The sequence below is a fragment of the Micromys minutus genome (assembly GCF_963924665.1).
Source record: "Micromys minutus genome assembly, chromosome: 29".
NCBI classification, from domain to species: Eukaryota; Metazoa; Chordata; class Mammalia; order Rodentia; family Muridae; genus Micromys; species Micromys minutus.
The window spans coordinates 14,454,302-14,472,504 of NC_137964.1; the positions used below are offsets into that span (position 1 = coordinate 14,454,302).

The window sequence follows — 18,203 nt, forward strand, 5'->3', positions numbered from 1 at the left end:
GAAGCAGACTAGGGGAGGTCAGTGGGACGCTCAGAGATGGTCTGTTGGTAATGCTAGGAGCTACGGTCAAGGGATACAGAATGGTGAACTCACAGAAAAAGGAGACATGGGACCCCGGGCTGGGGAGGCGGAGATGGCTTGGGGGGGGTACCTTTCGTATGAGTGGATTTCAGTTGGCTAAGTTAGAGCCAATGTGATGGTGCACACCTGAAATCTTAACACTTGGGAGCCCAGGCAGGAGGATGGAGCTAGATTAGGGACAGCCTTGGCTTATGGTCTTCTTTAGAACTCCTATTCAGCCTATGAAACCCCATTAAATTGTCACCTCCTCAGATCAGTCTTTCTGATTGGCTGAAACCAGTCATGTGCTTTCAGTTTTGTGTGTGTGTGTGTGTGTGTGTGTGTGTGTGTGTGTGTGTGTGTGTACATACAGGGAACACATTCACATAGCACGTTGGTGGGGGGCATATGCATGCACGGGTGTACACGGAAAACAGAGGTCAACACCTCCCAGCTGTCCTGACTGCGTTTGTTTGTTGATTTGTTTTTAAACAGGGCCTGGACCTCACTGACCAGGCGAGGTTGGCTGACCATTGAGTCCCAGGAATCCGGATACCTCTGGCTGTCCCGGAACTCTCTGCAGAGCAGGCTGGCCTCGAACTCAGAGATCCGCCTGCCTCTGCATCCTGAGTGCTGAGATTGTAGTCATGGACGACCACCTCCCAGCCAGGTCTGGCTTCTTAGCTGTGTCTTAGGACTTGAACTCAGGTCCTCCTTCCTGCATGACAAGCATTTCACACCCGAGCTGTCTCCCTTGTTCCTGCCATCCGTATTTTTAGGACAGAGACTTGCTATAAATCGCAGACTGGCATCAAAGTCTAGATAATCCCCCTGCCTCAGCCATCGTAGTGTTGGGATTACTGCCCCTGCTGTTCTTTCTTGCACTAAATGTTGGGTTGAGATTCTGCCTTAGCCTGGGAACTCCTTGGATGAGGACAGTGCCCCACTAGGTTGTGACTCAGCTGTGGTGCTCTGTGGACCTTGTCGCACCAAAGGGAACAAGGACTGTCAATCAGAGTGGTATGACTTTAGGAAGGTGATGTCATCTTTGAGATTTTAAAATCCATTTTATTTTGTAAGTTACCTTTTATTCATTTATTTTCTTGGCGGTGTTGGGGATGGACTAGAGGACGTTGCTCAGGCTAGGCAAACGCACAGACTACAGCCTAGTGGCACTAGCACTCTGTGACGCCTCGCTATCTCTAAAGTAACAGAAATTCAGGAAGTTAGTTACATATTCACCTGCCCTGTGCCAAAGGTACTCACTATTCACTCTCTCAACGCTCCTGGTGCTTCAACTCCCCCATTGCACAGATGAAAAACACTGAGGCACGGAGGCGATGAATGACGCGTCTAAGTTAGGAGCCACACAAGGGCTTTGGCGCCCAGCCCAACTCAGAAAGCTGTAAGTATCCAAAGGGGAGAACCTTGCAAACTGTAGGCGCCTGGGGTGGGAGGGTCCGCGGTGAAGCGTGGCAGGATGGAGGGGCGAGATGAGAGGATGATTTGGATTTCAAAACATAGGTGAGATGATGGACTTCATGAGAGAGCCCACGTTGAGCCACAGGTTTGCTGGAGCTCCCGAGCACCCCGGCGGGAGATCTCCGGGTGCGGCCCGCCCCCTATCTACCCCACCCCCAGTCTGGCCAGCCGCGGCGGCGGCTCCTTTAAGAGCGGGCAAGGCGCCCCCTGGTGGCGGAACGCGGACAGCGCAGCGCACGGCCGGAGCTGGAGCCGGAGCCCGGAGCGGAGCCGGAGCGGAGCCGGGGCGGAGCGGGGCCGATCGGGCCGAGCCAGCAGCCGAGCTGGGGGCGCGGGCGGGCGGTATGTACCGGGCCCGGGCGGCGCGGGCGGGGCCGGAGCCCGGCAGCCCGGGGCGCTTTGGGATCCTCAGCACCGGGCAGCTCCGGGATCTGCTTCAAGATGAGCCCAAGCTGGACCGGATCGTGCGGCTCAGCAGGAAGGTAACGCGGGGGGCGCGGGCAGGAGGAGGGTGTGTGGGGGGATGGAGAGGTCGGGCTGCGGCCTGCGGGGACCCGGAGACCCAGCCAGCGGAGGCCACCCCCAAGGAGCTGTCAGGCCTCGGGATCATGGGAGCCTGGCACGTCCGAGTGGGCCCCGCGGAGCCGCCCCCGGGGAATGGGGGGCGCCCCGATCCAGCCTGGGGCGAGTGGTGCGGGGGGGGGGCGCCCGGAGATGCACCCGTGCACCCCGGGATGGCCGCGAGGCGTGCCCTCCTGAGGATGCTCCGGGGAGGTGTGTTCTGGGGGGCGGGAGGTGGAGGGTGAGCTGTGTTATGGGGGGCCCTGGCTCAGCACACCCACGTTCAGTAGGGCCAGAAAGGGGAGGCGCCTTGCTCGGGGGAGAACTAAAGGCCTGCTTGACACCTGGGGTGGGGAGGCTAGCTGGGAAAGGGGGTGGGGGTAATGGATTAGATGGGGAGGGGGCTTTGTGTCTGCCATTGGGTATGGGTCTTTGAATACAGAGGCTGGTATTCCGTAGGCCACCATAAGAGAAAGTTGTATATTTCACGGGAGACATAGGCCCGGGCTGGTTGTCTGTTGGGAGGGGGGTACAGAAAGAGAAAGTGGATGTTAGAAGGAGCCAGACAAGGAGGGGAATGTGCATGGATCAGGGGACAGATGGAGGGGAGCGCATTCTCCAGGGGCGGGGAGCTAGGCTTTGGGCCCTCCTAGAAACAGGCTCAAAAAGCCTTCTTCTGGGCCCGGGTGCTGCCTTCTGCTAGGTGAGCAGCTAGCAGGTGCAGGGGACCACAGAAGCAAAGGGGGTGTGTATTGTATTCGCGGGGGCGTGTGGGGTTCCACTAGAGGGCCAACGAAGGGGTATAAGAGATGAGAGGGTGACCTGAGTGGGGGTTGCTGGGAAGGTCCAGGGTGAAAACATCACTCCCCCAAGAGTCAGAACAGGGGGTGGAGATGTTTTCCACACAAACACCTGAGGAGGAAGCTAGACAAAGGCCTGGTATGAGAGGCAAGCTGTCCAAGCGTGGAAAATGGGACAGAGGAGGGAGGAGGTTGTCCTCCGGGACCTAAGCAGACATATTAATTGAAAAATTAAAAATTAACTAACATTTGTAGAGGCCTTCATAGTTTGGTTCACTTGAGTCTCACAACAGCTCGGGTAAGATAGGCGGGTTTTTTGTTTTGTTTATGTTTTGTTTTTAATTGTAGTAGAGACTGGGGCCCAAAGGAAAGATGGAAGGCAAAGCCCGGTCCCTCCACCTGTTGGTCCCAACACCTTTGCAGGTTGGGGGCTCCCAGGTGCCTTTGGCCAGCTGTGTGGTGGGTGTTGTGCAAGGGTGGACTCCAGGTGACCCTGGGCGGTGTGAGCCCAGGCCTCTTAGCTCTCCCCCACCGGCAGTTCCAGGGTCTGCAGCTGGAGCGCGATGCCTGTTTGGCCTCTAACTACGCGCTGGCCAAGGAGAACCTGGCCTTGCGGCCTCGCCTGGAGATGGGCCGGACAGCCCTGGCCATCAAGTACCAAGAGCTTCGAGAGGTGGCCGAGAACTGCGCAGACAAACTGCAGAGACTGGGTGAGGGGCGGCCCAGGCGACCTGCTTGGGATGGGGTTGGCTTTCTAATTTGTGCCGGGTTCTTAAGGGTGGGATGGGGACACGCCTACTCCTGGACAAGGTGTGAAGGGTTTGGTTTTGGCCTCCTGGAAGAGTGAGGTTGTGGTCTGAGGAGGAGCAGGCGTGGAAAACTGGCCCAGGTAGCAATCCTAGGACTTGGGAGGCAGAGGCAGGAGGATCCCAAAACTTCAAGACCAGCCCTAGGTTATGTAGTTCTTCATCAGACCCTTCTGCCTCTTGAGGGGAGACTCTGCCTCATAAACAAAAACAAACGGTTGTGTTGAAGAGGCGTGATTGAGACCCTGGGCAGCAGGAGAAAGGAACCCAAGCTGAGCATAGTCACATATGCTTAGAGTCCCACCGCTGGGAAGGCAGACACTGGAGGATCAGGAGTTCAAGGCCAAGCTTGGCTAGAGTGAGTTTGAGGCCAGTCTGGGATACCTAAGCCCCTATCTCAAAACAAAACAAAATAAAACAAAAAAGACCAAGAACAAAATCCCATCAGGGCTGAGGAGAGACAGTTCGTTGAGTAAAGACACTAGGTGGCAAGCTTGAGTCTGATTCTTAGGAGCTACAAGGTAGAAGGAGAAAACCAGCTCCTATGATTGACCTCTGACCCCTGCAGCCATTCAGTGGTATGAGTGTGTCCACTCATGTACACCCAGAAACACAAAACAACAATGTAATTTAAAACACCCAAAACAACATCAAGGGGCTAGAGAGTTGGCTCAGCATTTAAAGGCACTAACTATGCCTCCAAAGGACCCAGGTTCAAATCTCCGGACCCACATAGCAACTCACAATTGTCTTCAGTGACGAGATCTGACACCTGCACATAGACACCCGTGCAGGCAAGACACCGATGCAAATACAATGAAAATGCACACATTAGGGAACAACAACATCAAAACAGAAAACGAGAAACGGGACTGGAGAGATGGCTCAGAAATTAAGAGCACTTCCACAGGACGTGGGTTCGATTCCCAGCACCCACATGGCAGCTCACAGCTGCCTATAATTCCAAGTCCATAAAATCCAACGATATCTCTGATCTCCATGATCACATGATCACATGGTACACATACATACATACATACATGCAGGCCAATCATACATACATGGTGAAATAAAAATTACAAAAGAAAAAGAAAAGAAACGAAAACTCAAAGCTTGGAGTACCCCAGTGGTCAGAGCCACCACGCTTTATTTTTTATTCTAGGATGTAGGTCTGCCTCATGTGTGGACATGAGGAGGCCGCCTGTCCGTAGACACTCAGCCGTACCCATGTTCTTGAACATACCGAGCCAGGTATGGCCGTACATGCTTGTCATCCCCAGTGCTCAGGAGACGGAGGCAGAAATAACCACACTGGCAGGCTAGCCTGGGCTACACAGCAAGACCTATGTCAATGATGCTGGTGATGCTGGTGGCAGTTGCAGCTGGAGAGATGACGGATCAGCTGTTGGAAAGGACAGGAGTCTGGTTCCCAGCTGCTGGGCAGCTCTAGGTTGGGTCAGACAAGCTCAGGCCTCTTCGGGAATCTGCACCCAAGCTCTCATGCCCGTACACAGACACATGCATATAACCAAAACTTACGTTCTTTTTTCTTTTTTTCTTTTTAAATGTATTTTTTAAAGATTCATTTATTTATTATATGTAAGTACACTGTAGCTGTCTTCAGACACACCAGAAGAGGGCATTGGATCCCATTACAGACGGTTGTGAGCCACCATGTGGTTGCTGGGAGTTGAACTCAGGACCTCTGGAAGAGCAGTCAGTGCTCTTAACCGCTGAGCCATCTCTCCAGCCCCACGTTCTTTTTTCAAAAGAAAAACAACAGTATAGAAAACAACAACAACAACAAACTGAACATATTGCAAATGCCTCTAATCTCAGCATTTGGAGGTCGAGAGCCTGGAGGATCAGGAGCTTAAGGATAGCCTAGGCTACACTGGACAGCCCAGGGCTCTACAGTGAGTTGCAAGTTAGAGGCTATTTGAGACCCTGCCTCAAACAAAAGAAAAACAAAGCCAGTTGAGGATTTGGAGGCCACAGAGATGAGAACTGTAGAGTCGCCTGCAGTCGATGGGAGAGTCAGAGTCCCTGTCTGTCCCCCTGTGGTCCTCAGAGAAGACCATGCATCGCTGGAGCCCCCAATGTGCGCTGGGCTGGCTGCAGGCTGAGCTGGAAGAGGCTGAGCAGGAGGCTGAGGTGAGGGGTAGAGGTGGCTGGGTCCAGGTGAACAGGGAGGGAAACCAATCTTGTCTCACTGGGGGTCTCCTCCGAGAAGCCCTCCATGATTGCCTACAGAACTTTCTGGACTCTGCCCGGGACAGCCGAGTTTGATGTCCTAGGGATGTCTACAGACAATGGAGGGCAGGGTCGGCTGAGTAGTAAGGCCCATTTCTCTGGGCTGGGTTGGGAGCAGATCACTTAAGTGTGTTGAAGGGCATGGGACAGCCCTCATTGTGGACATAAGGTGGACATCTGTCCGGTCTGGGTAACCCAGAGGCTGGGCCAGGTTGGAAGCTCAGGGCCTCTGCTGGCTGGTCACCGTGGGGAAGGGAGTCAGGCTCTGAGCAGATTGCCACCCCAACTCTCCCTTTCCCTCCTGGACGCTACCCAGGTCCAGATGGAGCAGCTGCTGCTGGGGGAACAGAGCCTTGAGGCCTTCCTGCCAGCCTTCCAGAGGGGCCGCGCCCTGGCCCACCTGAGGCGGACACAGGCAGAGAAACTACAGGAAGTGCTGAGACGTCGAGAGCGCTCTGCCCAGCCGGCCCCCACAACTGCTGCTGCTGCCGCCGCCTCCACCGCCATGGATCCCCCCAAACCCTTCCCTGCTGCTGCCGTCCTGCCCACTGGGGCCGCCCGGGGACCACCTCCAGCAGTACCCCGGAGCCTCCCCCCCTTGGACTCCCGCCCAGTGCCCCCAGTGAAGGGCTCCCCCGGGTGCCCTTTTGGCCCAGCCCCTTTGCTGAGCCCTCGACCCTCTCAGCCTGAACCCCCTCATCGGTAGGAGCCAGGGTGCGGCCTCCCAGCGGGGGTCCAGAAAAACTTGATTCATGGCTCCTCCTCCCCCCCACTGCCTGGGTGGGGGGAGGGGCAGGCCCCTCCCCCTAGCCTCAGGCAGGCCCAGGGCCCTGGAGGCTGAGCTGGGGAAGAGGGGCTCCCCGAAGAGGCCCGTAGAGGGCTGGGGGTGGGGTGGGCAGGGTGCTGGACTTCGGTCACCAAGGAAACTCTGCCTTTTTATTTTATTTTATTTTTTTGTCTCCCCGGCTGGGGCCTCCAGGGTGCCAAGCCAGGTCCTCAAATGACAAAGAACTTTATGGGGTCCTGCTTCCTCCAGAGGGGTCTTGCTTGGGGGCCTTTCGCACCCTGCCACACTACTGGGCTCGAACAACCGCCAAGGCTTACTGGATTGTTCTCCTCATATCCTGAGCTAACCCTTCCTGCAGTTTGGGGGCCCTCCGCCTAGGAGCCTGGTGGTCATGCCTCAGCTGCGGGCCCAAGGACAGTGTCCCCCAATGGCCTTGCAGCTGGCCCTGGGGCAAGGTAGGACAGAGGCTTCTGACCTGCACAGGTGAGAGCCTGCCACCCCCAGGAAAGACCATTCTGTATTTTTCTGTCCCTGTCTCCTTAGAATGGAACCTTTTTGAGGGCAGGTCCTTGTCTTTGTATGTTCTGTCCCCAGCCCCGCCTCCTAGGGGCTGTCAATAAATGTGCTGATGGATGACGGAGATGATGCCCCGCCTCCTCTCTGCTCCTACTGCCAGCCTCCACACCTTCTGCTCTGGCCCTTCCTTCTTCGGAGATGCCCTTCTTTTCTCTACCCATCCAAGGCTCAACTGACCTGCAAGGCCAACCGCAGCCTCCTGAGAGGAGCTGCCTGATTTCCTGCTCTTGAGAGCCTCTCCTTCGCCTGACTTCCCAGCCTGGCCGGAAGTGACTCTGTCGCCTCACTTGGCTTGCACCTTCTATTCCAGGATTGCTTGTCAGCTGGATCAGGATGGTACCACCGTCTCTGGCCTGCTAAACCACAGCCTCCACCGATGGTGCCTTCGGTGGGTGATGAAGGGATTCTGTTAAGAATGCAGACATCTGTCTTCCACTAGGGCAACATTAAGTGGCTAGCTTGACGGATGTAGGGCAAGAAGACTGTCAAACAGAACGTTGGGGAGAGGGGCATTTCTGTGACCCCAGAACATGGCAGGCTGACTCAGGAAGATTGAAAATTCAAGGACCCAGGCCTGGGAACATAGCAGAGTTGGAAGAGTGCTTGTGTAGCATGCAGGAAGCCATGGGTTCGATCCCCAGCGCTCCCTAAACCGGGGATGTTGAGTCACACTTGTAATCTAGCAGCTAGGGTAGGGGCTGAAAGGTCAGGAGTTCAAGGTCACCCTCACCAAAAAACCCATGCAAAGCTGACCAAGTCTACCTAAGAATTTAAGTCCAAATACATGGTGAGATCCCTATCTGCAACAGTAGCTTTCTTGGGTCAGCCAAGGTCAAGTCTAAGTAGAAGGAATTTGGCCAAGAGGCACAGAAACTCCTGTAAATAATGGTAGGCTGCCAAAGCACTAGAGAAGCCAGGTGTGGTGGCACAATCCCATAATCCCAGCATTCCCATGACAGGCAGGATTACCCTGAGTTTGGGTCTAGCCTGGGGTAATGAGTTCCAGGCTACCCTAAAGTATAGAGTGAGACATTGTCTCAAATTAACGAGGGTGTTATTGAAGCTTACAAAGCTGGTGTGGACTTTGTCATGACTAAAGAACCATCTAGAACAGTGGTTCTCGTCTTTCCTAACACTGGGACTCACTCTTTAATGCAGTTCCTCTTGCTGCTGTGACCCCAACCAGACATTTATTTTCTTTGAGACTTCACAACTGCAATTTTGTTATTGTTAAGAATCAAGATGTAAATGTTGGGGTGGGGAATAGAGGTTAGCCCAAGGGGTCTTGACCCACAGGTTGAGAACGATGGGCTATAATGAGGTTGTTGGGTTGACTCTTATTTTTCACTGAAGTTTTTTATATGAAAGAGACACCACATTGTCATCTTTGGAGTATATAGGGTGAGAAGGAGGCTTGGGACTAAGTTGCCCAGAGTAGAAAAGTATGCAAATAGAAAAAATGTATGTTCCCAGGATATCCCAAGGACTGCCTCAAGGATAGAGAATTTAGAGACCAGGAGAATTTAGGGACCAGAAGTGGGCTGGCTTCCTGTGGGGGCTTAGCGGCTGTTCCTAGAGGTGGAGATCCCTGCTGGTGTGTGAGAAGAGCTTTGCTAGATCTTAGAGACCCCCTCATCCCTCTCCCAGACAGGGTTTCCCTGTGTAGGTCTGACTGTCCTGGAACTCTCTGTAGAGGAGGCTGGTCTAGGACTCACAGAGATCCCCCTGCCTTTGCCTCAATAGTGCTGGGATCAAAGGTGTGTGCCGCCACCTGGCTGGACCCTACAGCCATTCCTAGAAGGATGGAGGGAAGAGTGCCTACTGGAGAAACCCCACTGGACCTAGTCTTTATTTTCCCAGCCTCTTCTGTGCTGTCTTTGGCACATTGGGACCAACATTCCAGGCAGTTTTGTTTGAGAATGTAACCAAAAAAAGAAAGGTGGGGTGTGGTAGCTCATGTCTTAAAACTCAGCATTTAGGAGTCTGAGGCAGGAGGATTTCTGTTGAGTCCCAGGTCAGCCAAGGCTAACCTGAGAGTTTGTCTCAAAAATGTGAAGTCAGGGAGGCCTAAGACTGGGCCTGGCTACCTCTTTTTCCATTATCAGGACTTTGAGAAGTAGTGTCTAGGAGTGACTTCAGGCTTCCTTCCTTAGAGCAGGTAGGAAGCCAGGCAGCTTGGGGTGTGGTTTAGTTAGTAGCATGCCTGCCTACCCTACATGCAGTCCTTGGTTCTGACCCAACACTACATCCCCAACACTGCAAAATCCAGGTGTAATAGTGCACAGGCTCAGTCCCAGCGTGTGAGAGCTGGAGGCAGGAGAGTCAAGCTCATCCTTGACTACATAGGAAGCTGAAAGCTAGCCTAGGCTAAACGAAACCCTGTCTCAAAATTCAAAACAAAATCAAAAGACCCAAAGGGCAGTGGTAGCCCCGGCGCTTTTAATCCCAGCACTTAGGAGGCAGAGGAAAGCTTATCTCTGTGAGTTCAAGGCCAGCCTGGTCTACAGAGTGAGTTTCAGGACAGCCAGGGCTATATAGAGAGATCCACTCTGCAAAACAAAGCAAAGGATCCAACCCAAAGAGGGCATAGGAAGGGATAAGTGTTACCATGGAAACCAGATGGGTTCTTCAGGTTGCCTCACTGTGCGGTGAGATTTGGTGGCCCATACCTTTAATCCCAACCCTTGCCAGGCAGAAGCAAGTGGCTTTCTGAGTTTAAGGCCAATTTGGTCTACAGAGTTTCAGGACAGACTCTGACTCCAACAAAACAAAACAAAACAAAACAACAACAACAAAAAAAATCAAAATCTCAGTGCCCCTTGCAAATAAATGTATACTAGTCGTTCTGAAGATGTTGGGCACTCCTGTTTTCCCAGTTCTGCCTCTAGGTACTAGGGATGAACGTACCCAGAATGACTCTGGGATGACCCTCTGCGAGAGAGGAAAAAGCTAGAGTTTTCCATAAGGGAGCTGGAGGCAAGTCTTACCCTAGGGGCCATAGTGTGCTGTAACATTGTATCAGGGAGGATGTCTGGCATCTGTGACGGCTCCCATTCCATCCCCACTGCCTGGGGGCGGGGGAGGAATCTAGCTAGGACAGACTCCTCCATCTTGGAGCTGGCACTATGGCATGCATCCCTAACCCCAGAGTGGCTGGTTTCTTAATTGGAGAATTTGAATACCTTTAAATTATGTTTGTTTAATTTATAGGGGAGACCACGTGTTGTTTTGCAGTCAGAGAGCAACTTATGAAAATTCTGTGCTTCTGCTGTGTGGGGATCAAACTCAAGGCATCAGGTTGGCTTGGCATCGAGTGCTTTTATCCACTGGACCATCTTGCAAGCCCCTGTTAGGTTTGGTGGTGGTGGTAGTTTGGTTTGGTTTGGTTCTAGTTTTGGGGAGAGTTTCTCAGTGTAGTCCTAGCCAGCCTGGAACTCAACTCTGTAGACCAGGCTGGCCTTGAACTTACAGAGATCCAACTGTCTCCGCCTCTGCCTCTGCAGTGCTAGGGATAAAGCTGTGCCATCACTGTCTGGCTTGTTTTGTTTTGCAGGGTTTGGGGATTGGATTTGTAAACATCGTGTTTTGGGTTTTTTTTTTTGATGTGTGTGTGTGTGTGTGTGTGTTTGGGAAAATGTACTTTTCAGCTTGCAGAGGCTATAAGAAGGCATCGGGTATTTTTTGAGACAGGGTTTCTCTGTGTAGTCCTGGCTACTCTGGAACTCGCTCTGTAGACTAGGCTAGTCTTGAACTCAGAGATCTGCCTGCCTCTTCCTCCTGAGGACTGGGATTAAATGCATGAAGCATCACTACCACCTGACTCTCCACCTAGTGTTTTGAGGCAGGGTCTCTCCCTGAACCTGGGGCTCATATTTTCTTAAGATATCAAGCCCTGGAAATCCTCATATCTCTGCCCGGGTCAGAGCTGGGGTCACGGGGATACGGAGGGCGAATGACTTCTTCACTCCTCAAGATTGCGCTGCAGGTGCCCTTAACTGCTGCCAAATCTCCTCTCCATCCCCATCTGGTTTTGCCAAACAATAAGACTAATAACTACTATTACTACTACTACTAATGTCGTCTCTTGATGGCTCACTATGTGGATGCTCAGACGGGAAGTTGGTTTCATTGTTGTTCGTTGAAGGTTTATTTTACTGTTTATTCATGTGTCTCTTCTGTGTGTCTGTGCTGTCCTATGTGTGTGTGTGTGGGGGGGTCTTGGATGGCAGAAGAGGGCGTCTGATCCTTTGCAGCAGAAGCCAATGGGTTTAGCAAATTAAATTAGAATCCTCTGCAGAGCAGGAAACTCACTTAACTGCTGAGCCGTCTCTCCAGCCTCAAATCTACTTTTTAAAATACATGTGTGTGTGTGTGTGTGTGTGTGTGTGTGTGTGTCTGTGCATGTGAGTGTGAGGGTGCACTAATTTGCTGGAATCAGATCTCCCCACTAAGTGGGAACTGAACTCAGTTTGTCAGGCGTGGTGAAAACATATTTACCCACTGAACCATCCTGCTAGAGGTGATGCTGGCCTTAGGAAGGCTTATTCCTATGGCTTTATTTAGAAACCAACTTCTACATATTTCCCCCAGAGTCCCTCATTTTTCAAGTAGGAAACATGTCATTAAGTAGACTATTCCCAGGCTGAAGAGATGGCTCAGTGGTTAAGAGAACTGCTTGCTCTTCCAGAGGTCCTGAGTTCAATTCCCAGCAATCACATGGTGGCTCACAACCATCTTTGATGAGATATGATACCCTCTTCTGGTGTGTCTGAAGATAGCTATAGTGTACTTAATATATAATAAATAAATCTTTAATAAAAATAGACTATTCCCCACCATCATCTCCCTCTTCTCCCTCTCTCTTCCTCAAGATAGGATCTCCCTATGTAGACTAAGCTGGCCTTGAATTCACAGAGATTCACTTGCCTCTGCTTTCCAACTGCTTGGATTAAAGGTGTGAGCCGCTATACCCTGTTAAGTGAACAATGTGCCAAGCAAGGCTAAGTCTAGCAGTTGCCAGTCAGCCTGTGGTCTCTTCAAAGCTCTGTCTAACAGCTTGCCCCTAATCACCCAGGAATAGAAAAATAGATTGTTTCCAACATCTGCTATAACTGTGGGTTCATCTTACTTTATACTCCAGTTTTCCCTTGCGGTTGGGTGGAAGAGTTGGTGTGACTGTACCATGGACTAAGCCCTTGTCAGAGATCTTTAAAGATCCTTAGTGTACCTTTAAGGAATACAGACCACTCAAGGCCAGCCTGGGCTACATAGAGATACTCTGTCTCTATCCCTCAAATGATAAATAATAATAAACCAACACTAACTAATGACTCCTAACTAAAGTGACTTACACTCAGGACCTGGGACTCTAAGTAACTACAAAGTAGGGATAGACATTGCCCAGAACCCCCCCTCCCCGTGCACATCCTCCCCCCGATGAGGGTTTGGGGACGTGTCTCAGTGGCAGAGCCCATGCTTAGAATCCCCCAGTGAGGAGCTGGGGGTGTGGCTCAGTGGTAGAGCACCTGCCTAGAATACCCCAATGAGGGGCTGGGGGCGTGGCTCAATGGTAGAGCCCCTGCCTAGAATCCCCCAGTGAGGGGCTGGGGGCGTGGCTCAATGGTAGAGCCCCTGCCTAGAATCCCCCAGTGAGGGGCTGGGGGCGTGGCTCAATGGTAGAGCCCCTGCCTAGAATCCCCCAGTGAGGGGCTGGGGGCGTGGCTCAATGGTAGAGCCCCTGCCTAGAATCCCCCAGTGAGGGGCTGGGGGCGTGGCTCAATGGTAGAGCCCCTGCCTAGAATCCCCCAGTGAGGGGCTGGGGGTGTGGCTCAGTGGTAGAGCCCCTGCCTAGAATCGCCCAGTGAGGGGCTGGGGGTGTGGCTCAGTGGTAGAGCCCCTGCCTAGAATCCCCCAGTGAGGGGCTGGGGGCGTGGCTCAATGGTAGAGCCCCTGCCTAGAATCCCCCAGTGAGGGGCTGGGGGCGTGGCTCAGTGGTAGAGCCCCTGCCTAGAATCGCCCAGTGAGGGGCTGGGGGTGTGGCTCAGTGGTAGAGCCCCTGCCTAGAATCGCCCAGTGAGGGGCTGGGGGTGTGGCTCAGTGGTAGAGCCCCTGCCTAGAATCGCCCAGTGAGGAGCTGGGGATGTGGCTCAGTGGTAGAGCACCTGCCTAGTATGTGCAAGTCTTGAGTCAATCCCCAGCAGTGAAAAAAAAAAGTTAAGATTTAAAGCTGGGTGGTGGTGGCCCATGCTTTTAATCCTGGCAACCAGGAGGCAGAGCACTCCTGATCTTTGTGAGTTTGAGGCCGGCCCAGACTAAAGAGCTGGTTCTAGGACAGCCAAAGCTACACAGAGAAGCCCTGCCTCAAAAATTATATATTAAGATTCATACTCATTTTCTTTATATAATAAGAGTTCTTAAAATATAATGTGTGTGTGTGGGTGTTTGCACACCAGTGAAGGTCAGAGGACCACCTGTGAGAGTTGGTTCTCTCCCATAGGTCCTAGGGATCAGGATTATTAGCTCAGGCTGTTGGGCTGGTGGTAAGCATCTTTACCTGTTAGTGATGAGGTACTGCAAAGCCATCCATTTCTACAAGTGATGCGTTCTTTTTCTTTCTTCCTGCTTTTCTCTTTCTATGTGGTTGATTTGAGATACATTCTCATGTGTAGCCTGAGCTGACTCAAAGGCTTCATCTTTTCTTTTTTTCTTTTCAAGATTTATTTATTTATTATGTACACAGTGTTCTGCCTGTATATGTGCTTACACAGCAGAAGGGGGCATCAGATCCCATTACAGATGGTTGTGAGCCATCATGTGGTTTCTGGGATTTGAACTCAGGACTTCTGGAAGAGCAGTTAGTGCTCTTAACTGCTGAGCCATCTCTCCAGCCCTGTTTTGTTTTTTGAGACCAGGTTTTTCTGTGTAGCTCAGGCTGTCCTGGAACTTGCTGTGTAGACCAGGCTACCCTCAAACTCAGATATCCACTTGCCTCTGCCTTTTTTTTTTTTTTTTTTTTTTTTTTTAAGATTTATTTTATTTATATGAGTACACTGTAGCTGTTTTCAGACACACCAGTAGAGGGCATCAGATCCCATTACAGATGGTTGTGATCCACCATGTGGTTCCTGGGAATTGAACTCAGGACCAGTCAGTGCTCTTAGCCACTGAGCCATCTCTCCAGCCTCTGCCTTTTAAGTGCTAGGATTAAAGGTGTGTGCCACCAGCACCTGGCCATTCTTTTTTCTTTTTAAAGATTTATTTTATATAATTGTGTATGTGTGTGTATGCACTTAGATGTCTGTGAGTGTAATATCCACACAGACTAGAAGAAGGTATGGACCCTTGGATCGAGAGTCACAGGCCATTGTGAACCACTTGATTTGGGTGCTGGGCTCTGAACTTGGGTCCTCTGTAAGAGCAGTTCATGCTCTTAACCACAGAACCATCCCTCCAAGCCCCAAACTCTATCCCGCCCTCAATTTCTGTTGTTGTTATGGTTTGCTGCAGGGTTTCACTGCTGTCCAGGGTTGCTCTGGCTGTCCTGGAACTCACTGTGTAGACCAGACTGGCCTTAAACTCTGTGTCTTGGGGTGACCCCGAACTTCGGACCTCTTGCCTCCGCTGAGTCCTGTGATTACAGGTCTGCACCACCACGCTCAGTGTATGCAGTGCTGCAGCTGGAACCCAGGGCTTCATAAGCCCTGTACCCATGGAGCAATATTCCCACTTCTCTCCATCCTCACCCACTCAAGACAATGGCAGAGGGAGACCCATGACTTCTCCCTCTTCATAGGATCTGGTGACCTAGCAGGAAACACATAGGTTCAAGAAACAGGACCTCATTTTTCCAAAATGAGTGTTGGTGGCTGTTCTCATGGTGCTATGGGGAATCTCCTGAGTCGGATATGACATTTTAAATTTATGTACATTGTTTGTATTTATTTATTTAGTCTGTGTAAGGTTTAAGAATGCACATGGGTACACACAGACTTGTCACTCGCTTATGTGGAGGTTAGAGGAATACTTCAGCGGTATGTTTTCTCCCAGAGATATAGGCTTAGGGATAAGACAAACTCCTTAACCCACTGAGACACTTCATAGGCACACCCCTTTTCTCTTTTTGAAACAGGGCTTCACTATACAGCCCTTCTTGGCCTGAAACTATGTAAACCCAGCTGGTACAGTAACTTGTGGGTGATCCTCCTGTTTCTGCCTTCCCAGTGCTGGGATTGCAAGTGTGGAGCACCATGTCCAGGTTCTACCTTTCATAAGGCAGGGTCTCACTATGTAGCCTAGGCTGGTCTTAAGCTGGAGACCTTCCTGCCTCAGCCTGCCACATGCTGGGATTGTATAAATGCTATCATGACCTGTCTTGAATCATAATGGAACCATGACAGAGGCCAAAGAAGCACAGTGTGGATGACCTGCCAGAGTGTGGGAACTGGGAAGGAATCCAGTTGCATCAACACCATGATCAGTAAAGGAATATTTTTCTCAGTTTGCCCATTTTAGCAGTCTGGCAAGAACAGATCCCCAGGTGTGGCATCCTCGCCTTCCCATCTTCCTGACTGAGCTTCAAGCCTGCAGCTCACTCGGCCTTCGGTGTTTGCACTATCTCTTCAGCTCCTCCCTCCACTGCCAGGGGTTGGGGAATAGCCCTAGAAGGCGGGGCTCATGTCCACTGCCAAGTTCATTCTTCTTGCCAGGGCAGAAAACTCTGTAAAATCTTGAGAGATGGGAAGCATAAAATGTTACCAAAGGAACCACTTTGTGGCAGTTCTCCAGAAAGCCTCCTATATCCCTGTGGATTTGTGGCCCCTGCCTGAGGTGTTAGCATACAGGAGACTGAGGCAGGGTTTGGAAAGTTCTAGGCCAGTCTGTAATACATAGTTGATATTGTTTTCAAAATATGCAGAGATCACAGTGCCTGGCTTATATAATAGTGCTGGGGAGAAACCCAGTGATTTGTGCATTAGAGGCAAGCCCTATCAACTGAGCCACAGCCTGTAGTCTCTTGGCTTTGCACATGGCCCAAGTCTGTCATTTTGTATCCTTTTAAACACAGGCCTTACTATGATTGGTCACAATCCCCAGCCTCAGCCTCCCTGGATGACAGGCATACCCTTCACCTTGACCAGTGAGCCTCAAGTTTCTTCTGGGCTGAAATTACTCACAGTCCAATAACCTCATCAGAGGGATTTGACTTGTGGCGCTTGTGATCAACCCTGCAGATGTATGGGCCACACTCAGGATCTTGGCCTCCACGTCTCGTCATAGTTAACAGGCTGCATACTTAGCAATGCAAGTGGCTAGTAAAAGAAAGACCAAGGGAAGGCACTCTGTCTCCAAGATGAACTTGGCCCCAGTACCACCACCCTATGCCATCCCTGAAGCAGTATATGAGAAATACGGACAGACCTTAGTAGGACAAAACATCTTCTGCTGTTAGGCTCACACTGCCTTTCCCCAAGGCCACTCCCTTGATACACATGGACACAGGACTGTATCCCTTATCCTCTAAGCTTTGTTTTCTCTCTCTCTCCCACATGACAGAAATGGTGTAGGACACACCTGAGGAGGAAACTGGCAATCTTTCACTAAATTTTTTCTTAGCAGGGAAAAGGGACACAGGAAGACAACAAAGTTGGGGATGTAACCCAGAGCCTTTGGCATGCTAGCATTCTCTCAGGGAGCTACATCCCCAGTGTCTGCTGAATCACTGATCGAGTCTCACCTGTGGCTTGGGGCAACAGAAAAAAACAAATTTCACACGAGCCCCCAGGAATTGAATCTTTTTGGCATCGGACAACCACCTATTATACAGACATATGGCAGGGAACAGGGCAAATCTTGCCTAGGGCTTCTGGATAAAGCTGAAGCAAGTGGTTGGCATCTGGAAGGCAACTTCTAGAAATGAGCAGGCACCCAAGGGACTCTGGAAAGCACTTAAATTTGTGACTTTCAGGAATCTTTATCCTGGGGCCTCTTCATGGCCACTGAAAAGCGTCTTTTTCTGGAACAAAGGAGAGTGATGTGTTGATCTCTGGCCAGGCTGGAGGGTGTCAGGAGGGTCAAGAGAACACCATTAGAGGAAGTCAATTCGATCTTAGACCAATATTGTTCAAAGGTCAAGAAAGTGATGTTTCCTGGGCTGGATCCCTTTCCCTCCTTTTCTCCGATTAAATACGAAAGCCGACAAAGACGAAGATAAGAAAAAGCACGACAAAGAACGTGGCATCTCGGGTATCGTCCCAGCGGGCCCCCTTGTAGGCCGGGTCCTTCTGCTTTTTGCGAAGGGCTTCCCTTCGGGCGCGCAGACGCCGCTCTCTCTCTAGCTGTTCTCCATAGTGCGCCTGGTAGAAGGCATCAAAATCGAACATAGTGCGACCGTCTCCGGGAGAAGCTCGAAAGCCACCGTGAGCCCGAGGGGTATAGGGAGGAGGGCGGGAAGGAGTGGGATCGGACACGGGCGTCTTAGAGGGCTTGACACCAGGTCCGCGCAGGTCCTGGTCGCTGAGCAAACCTCGGTCATACTTGCGACGGAGGATGGTACTGCCCAAGACCAGATAGGCTTCGGAGATGCGCGTGAAGCGCTCGGCGGCCTCGGTGCTCCCTTGATTGCGATCCGGATGGTAGAGGAAGCTTTGCCGGTAGTATGCCGCTTTGATCTGTGCCTGCGTGGCCGTGGAGGGAACGCCCAGTAGCTCATAGAGGGCGGTGCGGGAGTAAGTCCTCACTCGTGAACACAAGCCCGTAGCCGAACTTTGAGGCAACCCCCGGACCTGCCACAATCTCCATAGCGGTGACAGGGGCCGCCCCAGGCAGCGCGCGGCCGCCATGTTGTGGCGGGGCCAGGTCGGCGCCGAAGCAGCCAATGGA

General features: G+C 51.7%; 2 protein-coding genes across 3 annotated transcripts; one reads left to right on the plus strand and one right to left on the minus strand.

Annotated features, from left to right (window-relative positions):
* Nucleotides 1–1,886: 1,886 nt before the first annotated feature.
* VPS37D (VPS37D subunit of ESCRT-I) lies at nt 1,887–6,668 on the plus strand (the record flags this gene model as incomplete). Of its 2 annotated transcripts, XM_080941316.1 has the most annotated exons (4): nt 1,887–2,024; nt 3,442–3,613; nt 5,781–5,863; nt 6,279–6,668. In XM_080941316.1, 4 exons carry the CDS (start codon nt 1,887–1,889, stop codon nt 6,666–6,668), a joined length of 783 nt encoding a protein of 260 aa, XP_080797442.1. The 2 variants fall into 2 exon arrangements, with proteins under 2 accessions (XP_080797442.1, XP_080797443.1); XM_080941317.1 differs by lacking the exons at nt 3,442–3,613; nt 5,781–5,863.
* A 10,433-nt stretch (nt 6,669–17,101) lies between these two features.
* On the minus strand, nt 17,102–18,167 carry DNAJC30 (DnaJ heat shock protein family (Hsp40) member C30). Its single transcript, XM_080940787.1, has one exon. The coding sequence runs from the start codon at nt 18,161–18,163 to the stop codon at nt 17,504–17,506; it is 660 nt and encodes a 219-aa protein (XP_080796913.1). The 5' UTR covers nt 18,164–18,167; the 3' UTR covers nt 17,102–17,503.
* Nucleotides 18,168–18,203: the final 36 nt, after the last annotated feature.

Bases quoted from the DNA above. Each gene is read 5' to 3' on its own strand.
- DNAJC30 (XM_080940787.1), bottom strand. From the start codon at position 18,163: ATGGCGGCCGCGCGCTGCCTGGGGCGGCCCCTGTCACCGCTATGGAGA.